This window comes from Budorcas taxicolor, chromosome 4 (genome assembly GCF_023091745.1).
Source record: "Budorcas taxicolor isolate Tak-1 chromosome 4, Takin1.1, whole genome shotgun sequence".
NCBI classification, from domain to species: domain Eukaryota; kingdom Metazoa; phylum Chordata; class Mammalia; order Artiodactyla; family Bovidae; genus Budorcas; species Budorcas taxicolor.
Genome location: NC_068913.1, coordinates 78,517,861 through 78,536,611, shown reverse-complemented (window position 1 = coordinate 78,536,611; position 18,751 = coordinate 78,517,861). Strand labels below are relative to the sequence as shown.

At 57.7% G+C, this 18,751-nt stretch overlaps 1 protein-coding gene across 1 annotated transcript; it reads right to left on the bottom strand.

Annotated features, from left to right (window-relative positions):
- Nucleotides 1–2,353: 2,353 nt before the first annotated feature.
- MYO1G (myosin IG) lies at nt 2,354–18,356 on the bottom strand. The gene is made up of 22 exons (XM_052638469.1): nt 18,262–18,356; nt 16,589–16,797; nt 16,325–16,418; nt 15,361–15,526; nt 15,034–15,087; nt 14,230–14,325; nt 13,857–13,976; nt 12,216–12,440; nt 11,987–12,132; nt 11,177–11,291; nt 10,830–11,000; nt 10,551–10,621; nt 9,078–9,152; nt 8,762–8,894; nt 7,822–7,988; nt 7,208–7,415; nt 5,515–5,738; nt 4,795–4,939; nt 3,998–4,102; nt 3,680–3,793; nt 2,592–2,746; nt 2,354–2,510 (listed from the first exon to the last, which is right to left on the bottom strand). Exons 1-22 carry the CDS (start codon nt 18,354–18,356, stop codon nt 2,354–2,356), a joined length of 3,045 nt encoding a protein of 1,014 aa, XP_052494429.1.
- Nucleotides 18,357–18,751: the final 395 nt, after the last annotated feature.

The window sequence follows — 18,751 nt, the reverse complement described above, 5'->3', positions numbered from 1 at the left end:
GTGGGACTTTGGGGTGGATGCTGCAGACCCTCACCTCAGCGTCATCTCAGGGAATGGCCCTCAGGGGCAGCAGGTTTGTTTTGTGGAAACATGGCCCTTCTGGGCATCAAAACTCTTTTTCGTGACCATGTCACATCCTCCGTGGGAAACCTCAGCCGGTCAAAACACAAAACTGCGAGAGCAGCCCCTTCTGTGGAAGACAGCCCTCCTGGGAGAGGAGGGGCTCAGGGGCTCTTGGGACTGAGCCCCCTCTTGGCAGACCCTCTCCAGACCCAAGCTCAGGTTTGTTTTCATTTTTTCACTGATGGGGGCTTTCCCTGTCAGGATGCCACTCAGCAAACGCCTCCTACCCTTGCTCAGGGAGTGGTCCCTGCGTGCCCCACCAGGGCCAGCCCCGCACTGGAGCCACGGTTGCAGTGGTGAGCAGAGCAGTGTCCAATCAGAGCCACCGTGACCAGGCCTGAGGCCTGACTCGAGCAAACAACAGTGAAACCCATGCAATGTTTGCAAGTGACCGGGAAGCTGCATAAGAGATGCACTGTGTGCATGATGACAAGGTGCCCCGCAGAAGGGGGCCCAGGAGTGAGGCAGGAGGGGTTCTCAAGGAATAAAGAACATGTAGGAGAGGAACTGGGAGAAGGCGATGGCACCCCACTCCAGTGCTCTTGCCTGGAAAATCCCATGGATGGAGGAGCCTGGTAGGCTGCAGTCCATGGGGTCGCTGAGGGTTGGACACGACTGAGCGACTTCACTTTCACTTTTCAGTTTCATGCGTTGGAGAAGGAAACGGCAACCCACTCCAGTGTTCTTACCTGGAGAATCCCGGGGACGGGGAGCCTGGTGGGCTGCCGTCTCTGGGGTCGCACAGAGTCGGACATGACTGAAGCGACTTAGCAGCAGCAGCAGGAGAGGACCTGAGGAATGAGGCTCGAGCAGGTGAAGAGAGGCAGCGGGGACACTTCCCAGAGGTAGACGCATGAGCAGAGGTTCCAAGGAAGGAGGAGGCTGGGGTCCTGCTGCCTGAAAGGGCTCTGAGCTTGTGGTGGGCATAATTCTGGAAGGCCTATCTGATTAGGATTTGCCATCTTCCTAAGAGCAGTGAGAAGGAGGCCGGGGGGTGCTTCAAACTAGGCAGCGTTCTCCATAGACAACTGGTAGCCACAGGGAATGAGACCACAGCAGGTTAGAATTTGAGAGAAGGTGGAAGTCCAGGGTGATGGCTGATAAGTGTGCTGATCTCAACGTTACTTAAAGGTGGAGCCAGTTTGCCTTGATGGGGGCCCCAAATAATGAATGGAGGTGAAGGTAGGCTGCAGGATCATGATGTGAGCCTTGGGGCAGGCACCTGCCCCAAGACAAGAACACTGGAAGGAAGGAGCCAGCTTAGCCATCAGCGCTGGGGAGAGACTCTGGAGTAGGCCATGTCGGGGCTTTGGGGGGCTGCCTCAAGTCTGGGTTCCGAATCAAGCTGCTCTTCCAGGTCAGGAGCAGACAGACGCAGACCTGCATGGTGGGGAGGTTACCCCACCCACCTCCAGGAGAGGAGAAGTGTGACAAGGGGAAGCCTCCATAAGTTCTGAGCCCTTCCATGACACAGCCAGAATCCACAGCAAACAGGTCAACCTCTGTCCATGCCAGCGGGTCACAATTAAGCAAGGATGCCCCCCAAATCAGAGTGCCCCAGGAAGAGGAAGGGAGCAGCTGTGAGAGCAGAGAGGCCACCTATCAAGAGAGGAGAAGGTCTGGGACTGGAGAAGGGCTGGGAGGGGAGGTGCTGGAGAGCTGGGGTGAAGGGCTGGGGGGCAGGGGGGTGGGGAGGACCCAAGGGGCTGGGGAGGGGATCTGCTGGTCAGAGTGGGTAGAGGTGTGTCTACTCTGGCCTTCCTTGGGTTGGCTTCCTGGAGAAGCCCAGGCACAGGGATGCCCTCCCAGACTCTGGAAGGTCCTGGCTCCCAGCATCCCAGATATAGGATTCTCAGGGCCTGGGATGGCCACAGTCAGCACCGACACAGACAGCAGCTGGGACAGTATGTGCCCCAGTGTGTTCTCTGCCCAAGCCCTGCCCAAAGACAGCCCTGGGACCCCCAGCTTCCCCAATGGCCCAGTAGGAACAATGGGCCTACAGGAGTGGGGGAGAGAGAAAGAGACCAATGCTGTGGGGAGAGTCGGAAACCCACGAGGGGCAGCCTCAGATGTAGGGATCAGCAGAGGACACGGGTGACATTTGCCACGTTGGCGATGGCTGGAGACTGTATACCCATAGACACAAGCCATGCCCATCACAGACTCCACATCCTTTATTGCACAGCGAGAGTGCGATTTGTCACTGGTGTGGGCGCAGGTGGAGAACCTCTCAGCAGCTTGGCCACAGGAGGGTGAAGGTACCACGGCTGCAGTGGAAATCCGGCTCTGGCTGCTCTGATCTGTGCTCCACGGATACCAGGCGCCGGGCCCCGCGCTGGGTGAGGGGGATGCAATCGGACACGCGGACCTCCAGGGCCCGTCCCTCCCTGAAGGAAGGAGGGCGGGGTCAGGATGGGCCAGGCTCCTCAGATAGGCAGCCGCCGCCCTGCCCGTGCCCAGGGACTCACCCCTGGCAGTGTGCGGCCAGCACCCCCACCAGCTCCCCGATGCGGTTGTCCAGTGGCGGCTGGGAGCGGTGCAGACACACCACCAGGTCATCATAGCCCCGCGCGTGCAGCACCACCAGCTGGTCCCGCCCGCTGGTCACGCTCAGCCCGGTCACCTGAAGGGGGCAGGGTCTCAGGGTCAGGGGTGCAGCAGGCCCTCCACCCCGACCTTGCATTCTGGAGGGCCCCAGCATCCCAGGAACACACGTTCGCCTGGGTGTCTTCCCTTCCCAGCACCCTGCCCTCTTCAGACAGCCTCTTCGAGCTCCAGTCCTCCATCTTCCCTGCAGGCTGTACAGTCCTGCCGTCCCCTCTAGGTCCCTTTCCTCCCTTTCTGGTCCTGCCCATTAAGGAGAGGGTTGGGCAAGGTGCACCGCACAAGAGGACTTTTGCCGTGACGGAATATTCTAGATCTGCGAAGTCTAACATGGCACCATTGCTCACCTATAGCTTTCTAGAACCTGAATGTGCCGGTGCAACTAAGAAGCTGAACTTTCACTTTTCTTTCCTTGTCCATTGCATTTAAAATATCCACACTGGTAGTGGCCATGGTACCAGATGGTCCCTCATCCTGAGAGCTATAGGGACTCCCAGCCTCAGTTTCTGCCCTGGGTTGTCCCTTGTCCTGAGGGAGTATGAGCTGTGACTCCAGGGAGTAGTGGGCCATAGAGCTGGGCAGAGGGGTGAAGGGATGGGACAAGGTCCCATGGGTGGCAGCCACACACTGCAGCCAGGACCATGTGGTCCAGGTAGGGAGGACCCCCAGGCAGGCTCAGGCGCAGATATGGGAAAGAGGGGCCATTTGGCTCTGCCCAAGAGTTCAGCAGGAGCGGGGTGAGGAGGCTGAGCATGGAGTTTGGGGCCCTACACCCATGGGCAGGCTGTTCAGTGGGGGTTGAGGGGAAGCTGCCATCCTGAGCCGATGCTGAGTTCTAGATAGCTCTGGTCATCCCAGGGAGGCATGAGGGGAGGGGCCCAGCAGCAGTGCCCAGCAGGACACTGGGCCCGCTGGAGCCCGGCGAATGCCTCTGCCCTCCCACAGGGCTCACCGCGTCCAGGGGCACGGCCCGCATCACCCGGTACTGCCGGCCTGGCTCCAGCTTGTAGAGGTGCCGATCTGTGAGCAACAGTGCCCGGTCCCGGCTTTTGCTGAAGCGATTCACCTGCAGGACGGGTGGTTTCAGGGTCACTGCCTGGCCCAGGGGGCTCCCCAGGAGGTATGGCTGGAGGCCTCCCCTCTGTGAAGCCATTCTCTCACTAACTGGGTTGGAGCTGTAGTTTTTGAAGTTCAAGAGTAGTTGTGAAACCTCTTAGCTGGGCCTGAGCCAGGGCTGTCATCAGCCAGCAGCCCTGAACCCACTGCTCACCTTTCTGACGTGGCTGGAGAAGAGCACGGCCCCAAAGCCGTCTTTTTCCCGAAGCGTCTTCAGTCGCTGAGCAAACAGGCCTGAGGCTGTGGGGTTGTCTGTGGGCTGGGGACAGTTGGGGGTTGCGTGGGGTGAGGTTGTGGGACCATGCGTGATTGACCAAGACTCTTAACGAATCCGCACAGCTATCCTTGACCTCAGAAAACCTCATCATGTCATGCACGAGCCTCCCGGTGGGCCCAGCCACCACGCTGGGTTTCCTGAAGCCCACCACACAGACCCCTGCAGCCCTAAGGTTCTAGGCACATATCTGAGCCCCCCACACCCACCCACCCACCCAGCTCCTCAGGCCAGGCCTGGACAGACGCTGAGATGGAAGGGGCCGAGCAGGACCTGGCTCTTCCATGCTAAGCCATCCATTTGGGCCAACCTCATACCCCTGAGGCTTCTGCCCCTGCAGAACTGGGCCAGGGGGCCACTCACAGTGCCCATGTGGGCCAACGGGAGCCACGGTGTTAGGTGCCAGTCAAGGGGCTGTGCCTAACAAGGGGGTCTGTGCCTGAGAATGGGAGGTTGAGAACATAGGAAAGGGAGTAGGGTACTGGAGGCTCTCAGTAAAGCCTAGGTCAGCTGGTTCTCAGTGAAAACCCTTAAACTGTGGAGGCAAGGGGCAAGGACACAGGGGGACAGCCCACAGGACAGCCAGGCCCAGAGACAGGACAGCTAAGGTGGACACAGGCAAGATCTCAGCCTGGAGCCCCTCCCTGGCAGCCAGCCCCCGCAGCCCTGACACTTACGGAGGACAAGTAGTCCCGGGCCCAGGCCCGCCGGCAGCCCCAGTCCTGCCGTAGCTCCTGCAGGGCTGCCATGGCGGCCACCTTGGCCTTGATCTGAGCCATGTCCGAAGGGGGGATGTTCTTCACCAGCTGCCGGGCCCGCCACCTGGAGAGGGCCAGGTAGTCAGATGGACCGCTGTGAAGGCCTTGCCCCTCCCCACTCCTGGTTCTGTCCCCTTTCCTGAGAACACACGTTAATGACTTTTCACGTCCTTTACCCCAGTAGGAGAAGGCCAAGCCCCTCAGCCTGGCACTGGTCACCCTCTGTGTCCCAGCCTCCCTGGTCTCAATGGAAGGTGGCCTCTCCCCCTCTGAGCACACTGGTTGCCCTTCACACCTTGTCCTAAAGAACTCCTACTCAGCCTTCAAAGCCTGGCTTAGTTGCAGTTTCCCTTACTTCTAGCTTCAACCCACCACCCACCCTGCAGGGCCCTAGGAAGGAGATAAAGGCCTGCAAGCCCTCCAGATGTCCAGAATGGTGCTGGAGACATTAGGAATCTTCTAGCGGTTGTGAGGTGTAGGCTGTCAATGGAAGCACACAGCCTTCTGTCTTCCTGTTTATCCAGTGGGACTGTGTGTCTCCTAGCTGGCTCTGTGGGGTTCAGATGACCTGGTCCAGGTGTTCAATGGGCTCTAGCTGAGTGGAAAAGACCAAGGGGGGTGGGGGTGGAGAGCAAGTACCTGGAGAAGAGGGCCTGGCAGATGTCCTGGAACGGCTGCAGCACGGTGGGCGGTGGGGGCCAGACGAGGTCACGGCCATAGTGCGGGGGCTGCCGCGCAGCCTGGAATCGCCGCTGCAGCTCTGTCAGGTGAGCACGCACCTTGTGCCTCCGGAACCAGCGCATGATGGTGTAGATGGCCCTCAGTCGCCGGCAGCGCCTCCTGGCCAGCGTGCCCCGCCATGCCTGGGGGCCGGTAGGAGGTGGTGCTCCGTCAGGCCATGCCAGGCCCCACCTCCCTCACATGTGCTGCTGTGCTGTGCTTAGTCTCTCAGTCGTGCCCCACTCTTTGTGACCCTATGGACCATAGCCCTCCAAGCTCCTCTGTCCATGGGGATTCTCTAGGCAAGAATACTGGAGTGGGTTGCCATGCTCTTCTTCAGGGGGTCTTCCCAACCCAGGGATCAAACCCAGGTCTCCTGCATTGCAGGTGGATTCTTTACTCTCTGAGCCACCAGAGAAGCTCCTCCCTCATATGAGGAGATCCCAAATTGGAGGAGTACCCTGAGAATGTGACCATCAAATCCTACAAGATTGGAGACCCTACAAGATGAGCAGCCCAGTGAACTCACAGATTAAAACCTGACTTGAACAGACTGAGGACATGAGTGGGGACATGTGGTTACTGACTGGACAGGACACAGGAAGTCAGAAACAACTTTCTAAATCCTATTTCTGGGATGGTGTGGTATTGTGTCATGTTCTTAAAAATAACCCCTGTGTGTTAGAGGAGATATCAGAGGTAACGGCAAAATGCAGTGTGATTGGATTCTTGGTTTTTGAAAGACATAATGGGTCATAGTGGGACCCTTTCGGAAATTTGAATATGACCTACATGTTAGATACTCAGCTATGTAGGTTATATTTTATCAGTGTTAGTTTTCTTGAATGGGCTAATGTCAGTGTGGTTATAAAGAGTAATGTCCTTGTTCTCAGGATACACGTGTAATGAAGGATTTAGAGGTCATTACTTTATGTGGATAGGGAAATAATACAAATATATGGGTATCTGTATGTGGATGTGGAAAGAGATAAAGGCAGACAGACAGAGATGGGGCGGTGGGTGAGAACACATAATTGTAGCCATCCAGTTGAATGGTACATTGTACAAATCTTTCTAGTTTTTATAGGTTTGAAATGTTCAAAGTAAAACATTATGAAGAGAGGTGGGAGAATCCTTATCCTTTGGAAAGGCATACTGAAATGATTATAAATGAAATGATTTGATTCAAAATAAAGCGAATGAAGGTGAGGTGTCTACACAAAACCACAGGGGTCATGAGGCAGGGCAGTCAGAATGTGGGAATTTAGTACACCATTCTGCCTGATTTTCTCCAGGTTTGAAATATTTCAGGATAAATGGAAGAAAGGAAGGGAAAGGAAAGAAGTAAAGAAGCCAGATTCCTGATTATCTTGTTTTGAGCACCTGGGCCAAACTTTTTGCTTGTCAGTTTCAATCTCCGTTTGTCACCCGTGAGCAGGGGACTTCTCTAGTACTTGGAACAGTGTCTGTGGTCCCCTCAGTGCACGCACACACACCCCCTACCTCGGGTGGTGCACATCCATCTCTCCCCTATCCCCAAGTAATGCTCAGAGCGCTCTCCAGCCCCCCTCGACACCGACACCGGCCCTGGCAGGCGTCCAGCCGGCCGCACCTTCTGCAGCAGCAGCACGATGATGGGGATGAGACAGGCGCGGCTCTGCTCCAGAGTGACCAGTGTCCGGGGCGAACGGATGAAGAGCTTGCTGTGGCCAAAGGCCACGTCCCCCTGCAGCCCGTGCTGCTCCAGGAGAGCGCCCACAGCCGCCTTATCCGAGCCCAGCAGGTGATTCGGCCACGTGTACTCACATGTCATCTTGTACCTGTCACGGCAGGACCGGGCTGTGGGCGCTGGGCCCTGGGAAGGGGTGTGGACCTAAGCCCCCATCCTCCTCCCCTCTCCTCCCCCCGACCCTCTCCCTCCTCCTCTCCTCCCCCTCCTCCCTCCTGCCCTTTCCCCCAAGCCACTCCCACTCCAACGCCAGCTCCCTGCCACGCCCACACCCCGTGCCACGCCCATACCCCTCCGTGCCATGCCCACGTCAGCCCACCCTGCCCAGCCCCACCCCTTGTATCACGCGAGGGGCCTTCAAGACTGGCAGTGTCCCCGGGTCAGCAGCAGCCTGCAGGCTTCCGCACTGACGTCTGAAAAGCGCTCGTTGCTTTGGGCACCCCCTGCCGGCTGATGGAACTTCTCAAGGACCAGTCCCCTGGGAGAAGGGGCCGTACCTGAGCAGGAATCGAGGATAGGGCTGGCGGGAAGCGAAGCCTGCCCTGCGGACCCTCACGTTCTCCAACAGCCCCAGGTATGCGACCTGGTGGCGACAGTGGCCCTCGTCCAGCTTCCCGGCCACCTTGTCCTCATTGGGCTTGATGCAGCGGACGTAGAAGGGCTCCTGTGGGGACAAAGGACACTCGGAGAGGCCAATGTCACAGCCCTGCAGTTACCGGACAGGGGCAGCGAGGAGCTCAGGCCTGTCTCTGTCCCTCCAATGCTGCCATCCATAGAGCAGAGAATCTCTCAGGGGGACAGGGAGGCCTGGGGGCCAAGGGCAGGCAGAAGGGCAAAGCCAGACAGGAGGAGAGTGAGGATGAGGGCATGGTGGGCAGAATGGGACCTGGGAGCTCCAGTGCTGGGTGTGGGCAGGAAGCTGGCCCACATTCAGGTTCTGACAGTGCAGCAGAGCCCCTCAGCTCTTCCTCTTGCCTTCCCAGAGGCCCTACAGAGTCTCTGGACATTCTGATGTTAAGCTGGCCCTGGCATCCTCCTGCTGCCCTCTCTGACTTTCGGCCCCAATCTCTGCAAGATGTGAGTGCCACTTTCTTGTCCTGGTGGCTCCAGCTTCCAGAAAGCTAATCGTGGCTCCAGGCAGGACCAGGGCTGGGCCAACTCAAGTTCTGGGTGATATCTTCCCCAGCCCATCCCTGAGAAGCAGTGGAGCCAGGGGAAGGCTACAAGGATCTTGTGTTTACTCAAGCCTTGGCCCAGCCCAGGGCATTGTAACCTGAGCGGTGGCAGGTCCCTTTCTGCTGGAGGAGGTATGGCTCACAGCAGACAGGAAAGGAACACCCTCTTATGATGCACGGAGGCAGTGGAGGACCCAGCTTGACATCCAGGCACAGACAGAAGGATCTGAAAGGATCCAGACTCAAGGTGGGGGTGCCATACCTTGGAGGCCAGGTTTTCCACCAGGGCCACCATGGAGTTCTTGAAGAGTGTGCCGGCTGTCAGGGGACGCTTGGTCACCTCTGTGATGTCCTGCTGCCCATCTGGCCACATGGCCCGCAGGGTGGGATCCGTGCTGTGGACACAGGCATGCCCAGATGCCCTCCAGGAGGACAGCCCCCACCCCAGCTCAGCCATGTGTAACCTTCATGACCTCAGGCTGTGAGGGTCAGACGGAGTGTCTGAAGGCCCTTCCAGCCAGAGTTCCTGGGCCTTCACCGTCTGGCACCCACGCACAGCCCCAGAGAGCCCCCCTCACCTGTTGTACAGCAGCCGCTTGAAGTCCTGGAAGAGGAAGTCTCTGTTCTTATCAATGAAGCCCTCCACAGAGTACCTGGGGGAGGGCAGGGGGAGGGCCAGTGAGGAGGCAAGGGGCTTCTGACCCCCTAGTGTGCCCCTCCCCCTCCTCCCACCTGGCCAGCTCCCTTCCTGTCTCCTCACGTGCTCCTCTTTCTTCCTGTCTCCTATCTGCTTTCCCTCTCATCATATAAGACCTTTTCCCTCAGAAGTTTCTCTTCTGAAAGATGAGTCAAGGGGTTATGCCCGCAGAGCCAAATGTTGCATCACTGAATCCTGGCTTTAGCACATACATGCTGTGTGACTTGGAACAAGTGACTTAAACTCTCTGTGCCTCAGTAGACATCACACCCTCAGTGCCTACTGAGTTTCCATAAGTAAATGTCAGCGATTGCAGTTACAACCAGAAACTCCTGAGTCATTGGTCTGTTTGGCTTCTTGGCCTGGAGAACTTCAGATTCATCATTCTAGCCTTTGCTAGAAAGCTCAGTGCCAAAATCTTGGCTTCACTTGCAGTTCCTAGAAAAGTCTCCGGGCCATGGGATCTGACTTCTGGCAGCTTCGTCTTTTTGATTTTATTTCTTCTCCTCATGAAGGACACATGGGACATTTGTGCCTCTCTCTGTGAGTCACCTCAGATCCAATTCTGGGTGATGTGTGTGACAGGGGAATTAATAATAATCATGGCCACTTTTGGGAGACACTAGGGACTTTGGTGCTCAGTGTGTGGCCTGAGGACTGGCTATGTCCACCTGGCCTGGGAGTTCATTAAAAACACATCATCTGGCCTCTCTATTCCGCCTCGCTGACTAAAGGTGACAAGAACTGGCCCCAGGGCTTCCCTGATGGCTCAGTGGTGAAGAATCCGCCTGCCAATGCAGGGGACATGGGCTTAGTCCCTGGTCTGGGAAGATCCCACATGGCGCAGAGCAACTAAACCCGTGCTCCACAACTGTTGAGCCTGGGAGCCGGAACTACTGAAGCTTGTGAACCCTAGAGCCTGTGCTCTGCAACAAGAGAAGCCACCGCAATGAGAAGCCCGTGCACCGAAACTAGAGAGTATCCCCTGCTCTCTGCAACTACAGAAACGTCCACACAGCAACAAAAATCCAGCGTGGCCAATAAATAAGAAATAAATAATTTTTAAAAATGAAAGAACTGGTCCTGGGCTCAGAACAGAGGTCCCACCCTAGCTGCACCTCAGAATCTCCAGCCACTCTACCAGAAATTGGCTTTTTCTTTTTTAAAGCTGCCCAGACGATTCTAGGATACAGCCAGGGCTAAGAATCACAATCTTAAAAGCCCTAATTTGATATTTCTCATTTGTGAATCTGGTGAAGAGCATATTTCCAGTGTCTTAAAAAGGGGAAGGGGCGGTGGGGGGGAACCAGACGCCCAGTGGGGGGGCACCAGATGCCCAGTGGGGGGCCCTTACGTGACATCCCCTGCATAGTGCTTGATCCGGAAGTCTCGGCCAAACTCCATGGTCTTGTCTGTGGGGCAGAGCTATGGATGGGGACAGCCCAGGTCAATACCTAGAAGGTGTGAGGGGGATCTGGGGGAGAAAGGGGAGACAGCCCTGCAGAGGAGGCTGAGCCACCACCAAGACCCCCCACCCACCCCAAGACAGGCAGTGTGCACCGTGGGTCACTCGCCAGTGCTGGGAACAGTAGAAGGGGCACAGGGAGGGGGTACCGCAGGGGCAGAGGGGCACCTGGCGGCTGGTATAGTGTGGGTGGTGGCGGTGGTGTGTGTCCAGGGTCTGCAGGAAGATCCGGTCGGTGATGGGGCCCGCAGTGCTGCAGGCCTCATCCAGCACCGCCAGGATGCCCCGGTGGGGTCGCTCCACCAGGTCCACGATGGTGGCGTTGTTGAAGTACTCCACCTGCGGCAGGCAAGCAGGGTAGCTCCCGAGCCCTGTCCGCCAGCCTCCTGCCCGTGTTCCTGCCCAGTGTCCACATCTTGCAGCCCTCTTCCGCACACCTGCTGGCCCAGCACTGTCCCTCCCCCCATCTCCCTCCCACCAGGGACCCGCGGGTTCAGGGAGGGTCGGGCACCCACGGTCTGCCAGGCGATGCCCTCCCGCTCGTATTCCTCCTGCTCCTGCTTCAGGATGAGCTGGATGAAGAGCTGCTGCAGCTTCTCATTACAGTAATTGATGCAGAACTGCTCGAAGCTGGAGGAGGGGTGGGCAGAAGGGCTGTTCAGAGTCATGCCTCGACTACCCACACTAAGGCTTTGGCTCTGTGCAGAGTGAGTGCAACCAAGAGCAGCTGTGCTGTGCTTAGTTGCCCAGTCGTGTCCAGCTCTTTGTGACTCCATGGACTGTAGCCTGCCAGGCTCCTCTGTCCATGGAATTCTCCAGGCAAGAATATTGGAGTGGGTTGCTATGCTCTCCTCCAGGGGATCTTCCCAACCCAGGGATCAAACCCAGGTCTTCCACATTGCAGGAGGATTCTTTATCATCTGGGTCACTAGGGAAGCCCAATGAATAGCAGGGATCCCCCCAGATAGATGTCCTGAAGATCGCCTGAGGGGTCTGGAGCCAGGCACCCCAAGTGGCCTCCCTGTAGGGTGCATCTCCCACTCTGGGCTGCTCTTTTACCTGGTCTCTACCCACTAGCCCACCCAGCACACGTGCCCTGAAGTGGATTGGGGAGTCCCTGTGAGGGAAAGTAAGCCAAGATCTTGGCATCCCAGGCACCAGTGGGCAGTGGCACAGCTGAAGCAGGCTTGAAGACATGAGCCTGGGGGCCAAGGACCAACCATGGTGGACACTAGGCATCCTGTTCCTCTGCCCAGCCAAGCTCCCCAGGACTAAGAGTTGGGGGGGGGGGTCAGAGTGTGGGAAGAGGTGGCAGAGCTACCCACCTATTGACGGGGAACACCTCAAAGCCATAGATGTCCAGCACACCGATGACTGTGTCCTTGCCATCACGCCGGGGGTCCCGGTCCCGGGGTTCCATGACATGATTAATCCGGTCCACCACCCACTCAAATAGTCGCTGGTACACTGCCTGGGGAGAGGCAAAGAGCCAGCTGCTTCTGACTGCCTCTGGCCTTGTCTCCCTCGGGGTTCCCCACCCACCCCCTAGAATACCTTGGCACAGGCGTCCCGGGCATAGCTGGCCTCGGCCGCAGTGTGGCCCTTCTCAATGACCTCCCTGCCTCCGGAGGCCACAGTGCGAGCTAGTAGGCAGCGCAGCACTAGCTCCCGGGGTGTGGCCGTCAGCTCAGCCACGTGGTCCACCAGCACTTCCTCGGTCACCGCCAGGTGCCCCTGCTCCAGGTTGTTCTCCTCTAGCTCCACGAACTCAATATTTCCCTGGTGATGGTAAATCGTCAAGAGTCAGGCTCTGTGTCTCAGAGGAGCCTGTACACTTATGCCCAGGGAAGGGAAGGCAGGGGCATGAGGAGCGGCTCCTGGAGCACACCAAAGCCTTCCCCAAGGCCTCCCACCGGGAATGTCATGTGAATGGGCCCACCGTGTTCTCCTGTAGCTGGTTACGTGCTGCCCACACCTCATGTTTCCTCAGAGAGAGCAGAGGCTCAGAGTCACTGAGTAACCTGCCCGAAGTCACTCAACTCTTAGGTGACAGAAGCAAGAGCCAGGTCTGCGTGTTTGTTGTCAGTTGCTAAGTTGTGTCTGACTCTTTGTAACGCCATGGACTGCAGCATGCCAGGCTTCCCTGTCCTTCTCCATCTCCCGGAGCTTGCTCAAACTCATGTCCATTGAGTCAGCGATGCCATCCAACCATCTCATCCTCTGTTGCCCCTTCTCCTCCTGCCCTCAGTCTTTCCCAGCATCAGGATCTTTTCCCATGAGTTGGCTATTTGCATCAAGTGGCCAAAGTATTGGAGCTTCAGCTTCAACATCAGTGGTTCCAATGAAAATTCAGAGTTGACTTCCTTTAGTTGATTTCCTTTGATTGGTTTGATCTCCTTGCAGTCCAAGGGACTCTCAAGACCAGCAGTTCAGTTTGATAGCATCAGGTCTTTGGTGCTTAGCCTTCTTTATGGTTCAACTTTCACATCTGTATGTGACCACTGGAAAAACCATGGCTTTGACTAGACAGACCTTTGTTGGCAAAGTGATGTCTCTGCTTTTTAATATGCTGTCTAGGTTTGTCATAGCTTTTCTTTCAAGGAGCAAGCATCTTTTAATTTCATGGCTGTAGTCACCGTCTGCAGTAATTTTGGAGCTCAAGAAAATAAAATCTGCCACTGTTTCCATTTTACTGAGCCCAAACTGCCCTTACCTGCTGCTGCTACTAAGTTGCTTCAGTCGTGTCCGATTCTGTGCGACCCCACAGATGGCAGCCCGCCAGGCTCCCCCATCCCTGGGATTCTCCAGGCAAGAACACTGGAGTGGGTTGCCATTTCCTTCCCCAATGCATGAAAGTGAAAAGTGAAGGTGAAGTCGCTCAGTAGTGTCTGACCCTCAGCGACCCCATGGACTGCAGCTTTCCAGGCTCCTCCATCCATGGGATTTTCCAAGCAAGAGTACTGGAGTGGGGTGCTATTGCCTTCTCCGCCTTACCTGCTAAGTACAGGCTAATCTACCAGACACAGATCAGACACATTATGGGAACCCATAATCGAAACAACTTGGTTTTCAGCAGAGGGAGGAGTGGGCCAGTTACACTGCTGGGTTGTTAGAGGCCAATCGTCTCCTTCAGGGGAGGTGCCCAGCCAGAGCACCACATGGGGAAGTGGCTGCAGTGCCCACAGGCAGGCTCACCAGGTGCAGTATAGCGGCCAGGATCCGGTGCACAGAGGCCACCTCCTCAGGACTGAAGCCGATCACCCGCATGGCCTCCATCACCGCCTGGTGGTGGCTCTTCTCGTCAGTGTCCAGGACCTGGGGGGTAAAGGGCTCAGCACACCACTGCCACACTGAACCTCAATTCCTCTGCCTCAGTGCACTTGCTCACCATTGCACCCCTTCCCCACACTAAGCCCTGATTCCTCCAACTGAAAGCCTGTAGAATCAGGCCCCACCAGTCCCACTGAGCCATTCACACCACCCTGGGCCCAGCTCAAGCCACTGGTCTCCAGCCCCAGGGTCCTGGGACCAGGAGTGACTAGAGCCTGGGCTCCCTGCCCCCACTCACATTGAGCCCTGCCCCCTGGCGGGTGAAATTATACACTGCGGGGTTTCTCTGCAGGTGCAGTTCTTGCAGCTCCTCATCCTCACAGCCCCGCAGCACCTGGAGGATCCAGACATCCCTCTGTTAGGCCCCTGAGCTCCAAAAGACTCCCCCCCTATACACCCTATCCACAAACAGATGGCATCCTTCAACCACTGTTGACCCAATGAATGCATGGTATGAGTCAGCACGGTGATGGTGTGGACAGTGCCTGAACCGAGGGAGGACCCACTGCTAAGTCAGACATGGTGTAGATTCTGAACAAGTCTGATGAGAACCCACTCGATGTGGTGTAGACACCACTAGAATCCAGGGAGATCCCATTTTGCTGTCAGACACTGTGTAGAAACTGCCTGTGTCCTGGGAAGACCTACTTCAGTGATCAGACATATGTAGAGATGGCCAGTGTCCAGGCACCCACTTTGGTGAGTCAGAAAGGATGTAGATACCACCTCCAAGTCCAAGGAGATCCCACCTCAGTGGGTCAGACATGGTGTAGACACCACCTGAGTTCTCAGTGGGTCTTACCCAGTGTAGACACTATCAGTGCCCAGAAGCCACCTCAGTGTCAGACACAGTGTAGACACTGCCCTGCCCAGGTCCAGGGAGACCCCACGTCAAGGCCAGATGAGGTACACACACTTCCATGTCCAGGGAATTCCCAGCCCAGTGGGGGTGGGGGAAGACAGGGGGAGGGGAGGGGAATGGACTGTGGGTGGGGCCAAGAGGACCTCCCTTGCAGGTCCCCACCTGCCAGCTTTGGCTCACCTGATAGAAGGCGTGGAAGTTCCTTTCGCCTACGTGCTGCTTAAGGACCCGAGACTGTGGAGAAAGGAACAGCTGGGCTCGTGCCTGGGACCGGCCCCATCTCAGGGGCCTGTCCCAGAGTCCCCAGGACAGGGCAGGTAGTGGGTAGCGGTGGACCTGGCTGTGGAGAGAGCCCCGCCCTGTGAACCTGAGACATCAGAGGAGGTATGTTCCTGCCTCCAGGGTGCCAGGGCCGGGAGAGTCAGCATGGTGGGTCGGCTCTGCCTGGACTCCCTGAAGGAGGCCTGTGTGCAGCCCACCAGCCCGGGTCTTAGTAGCATGGCCCACCTTCTCCAGCAGGTAGCTGTGGATGTGTCCCCCGACGGGGTCTCCTTTGAAGTCAAAGTTGATGTCCATGTACTTGCCAAAGCGGCTAGAGTTGTGGTTGCGGTTGGTGCGGGCATTGCCAAAGGCCTCCAGCACGCATGTGGACTTGAGCAGCACGTCCTTGACCCTGCGTGGAGTAGGGAGGCAGAGAGGCCAGGACTATAACACGAAGACCTTGCACTCAGGACTGTGTCCCCATGCAGAATCGCTGCCTGAGGCTTCCCAATCACAGGAGGAGAGGGAGTCTGAGGGCCTGGTCTCACCCTGCGCTGCCCCTTGCAGGCGCTTGACTCGGAGATGCTGGGAAAGGCACCTGCCAGGCACTCATGCTGGGTGACCTGTAAAGCCTTGAGCTTTGAAAGGCATTGGCCCGCCTTCTCAGACCAAAGTTGTAGCCCAATGAGGAGCTGGATCTGGACACTTGGTGCTGCCAGGCATATGTGCTTGGGAATTTCCAATGCTGCTGCCACCCCAATCCTATCCCGAACCCCGCCTTACCCCACCTTAACAGGAAGAGGCAGGGCTCTCACACAGGAAGCTGCTCCCACAGATCCCTGTTGGTGAGCTGCTGGCAGGTAGATGGGTCCTGGTTTCCGGGTTTCTGGCCCAGCCCTGATACTGGCCTGGCATCAAGGGCTTTTCTTATGGGCAGCCAACCTCTCTGCTTCCATCGGGTCCCCATGAGGGCCCAATACCTGTCTGTTGGCCCTCTTCACCTCCTCCCTTTCCCATCCCTAGAGGAAGGGCATCCCTATGCTGGGCCTCGCCTCTCCTTGGGTAGAGAGGTCCTAGTTGTGGGTCACTTGGAGTCTTACTGACAGCCTCTGAACTTGGCCTGAGCTGGGCTCCATTGTGTTTCTTGCCCTCAAGCAGGCACGAGACACAGGCCAGCCCTGCCCCACCACCCCCGCCTCCCTGGCCTCACCTCTCCACCTCGGCCCGCTGGCTTGGGTTGGTAACAGCTGCGATGTATTGCATGATGTGCTTGCTGGCTTCTGTCTTCCCTGCCCCACTCTCACCTGCCAACAGATGGACAGTCAGAATTTTTGGCTCCTCCCCCTTAACCAGCTCCCTGTGCCCACCTGTACTCCCAGGCACTCCAACCACCACACCATCATTGACAAATGAAAACGCTGGGACCCAGGGAGGCTGTGAGCCAGCTCCTGGGCCCTGGATGCTAGGCAGGTACCTGAAATAACAATGCAGGTGTCCCTGGACCGGCGCTTCATTGCTCTGTAGGCGGCGTTGGCCACAGCATACAGATGGGGTGGCCTCTCATAGAGCTCGCGGCCCTGGTACCTGGCGATGGCTTCCGGCCCGTACAGGGGCAGCTCCTGGTAGGGGTTTACGGACACCAGCACCTCACCGATGTATGTGTAGATGCGGCCCTTCTCGAACCTGGCACAGGCAAGGCAGGTCCTCAGTGTTCAGGGCCAAGGGGACACGTACCCAGGTCCCGGGGCATTGGGCCCAGGTGGGAAGTCTTGGGGCCCTGGCCCACCCCCAGGGTTGAGGGCAGAGAAGTGCGTTGGGGGGAAGTGGTGGGGTTGACTTGAGTCTTCCACTGCCGTCTTGCTGGGAGCCTCATCCACACACAAGGTAGTGTTGGGGTCCAAGCTGCTCTCCATGGGGTGGAGTCACAGGAATCCTGACTCTGTTTTATTAAGCGACTGACTTGCCCAAGGCCACATTGGGCCAGGCAGAACTGGCAGCTTAGGTGATGGGGTTGAGCTCAGGGAGGAGATGGGGGGGGAGGCGGAGGGAGGGACCTCCAGTTGTTTCCGTCTCAAAACCTGGGCGGGGACCCAGAAGCAGAAGCAGGACCCGCCCAGCCCCACCCAGGCAGCAGACTGGGAGGCACTGGAAGGGTGCCTGGGGCAGCAGTGCCGCCGGCCTCCCCTGCACTTCCTCAGACCTCTCGACCCTAGTCACCATCGAGGGTGCCTGTGTCCGTCCGTCTCCTGACCCTTCTGCCCTGCGAGGAGCCCCAGCCTGCCTGCTCCCCGCAGTGTCTGGGACCCGCCCTGTCCCTGACTGCCGGTCCCGGGTTCCCCTTCCTCCACTGCTTCAGACACGGGAGTTCTCCGGTTTGGCTCCCTGCACACCCAGGACCTGCTGAAGACAGACTCCATCTGCAAGCTGTGTGGCCCCGGGTTCAGGGTCTCAGTGTTAATATGGTGATGGTAGTACCTATCTCAGAAGCTAGCTTGTAATCTGCTTAGTTATGTGCCTCATACAACAGAGAAGCTCATTTCCGGTCTGACTCTCCATCCCACAACCCTGGCCTTGACTCAGGACCTGTGGTGTCTGACTTCAACAATCAGGGCTCAGGGGGACCTGTCCCTAGGCTCTGCACGGTGGGTACCATCCGCTCCTCATGGCTGTCCAGGGATGCAGCCAGCTCCTGCAGCCACCCGTCGTCACCACCAGCAGCTCCTCCCTGCCCTCTGCCCTCCGGCAAATAGGGCCCCGTGTCACTTCTACCAGCCACACCCTGAAGCACCCCACATGTCCCCTTGAGAGTGGCATCTCAGTTTGTCCACCTGCACCCCAGGGAGGCACCTGACCACTTCCCTTTGAGCTCTCAGAGCTCAGCACAGCCTCACTAGGAAGATGGAGCGGCCACTCCGTCCAGATGCCTGGTACCTGCCTGCCCCTGCCAAGAGGAAGGCTCAGGAGACACCTGAGTTGTGTGGAAGGCACGGGCCTGGGGAGCCTGCTCTAGCACTGGCTGGCTGTCCTGGCCCTGAGGGGACAGTCCTTCCAGCCCCGACATCTCCCTGAGGTCACCCAGATGGTGGGCTGATGGAGACCAGTTGGGGATGGGGACAGGGAGAAGGGGAGCCCATGCCCTGGGTCTACCTGAGTTTCAGATTCTCCATGAAGTCTTCCATGGTCACTTGGTCCAAAAGCACAAAGTCGGGTTTGCCGCACTCAGGGCCTTCATCGTCCTCCATCCTGCCGGCGCGGGAAGCACCCAGGCCAGGTTGCCCCAACCTTCCTGTGCAGAGTGGCTGAGGGGAGGGGTGCTCTCGCACAGGCCCAGCCCTCCCTGCCCGCAGCCTCCCCGCCTGCCGCCCCAGCAGTGTAGTGAAGTAGGAAGTGGGTTCTTCTGGGCCCCGGGAAGGGGTTGCCCTCCCTGCTTGCTGTCCCCTCCCAAGGGGCTCTGACCCCTACTTCCTGGTTCCCTCCCCTCCGGGCGTGCCTAACGGTTGAGGTCGAGGCGGTCAAGGAAACTCCGACCCTCTGTGATCTCACCCTCACCCCAAGCAGAGGAGCCTCTGCAGTCCCCGGCCCTGCTGATCACTTGTGGGACCCTGAGGAGAGATTTCTTTTTGTGGTCCTGGCTGCA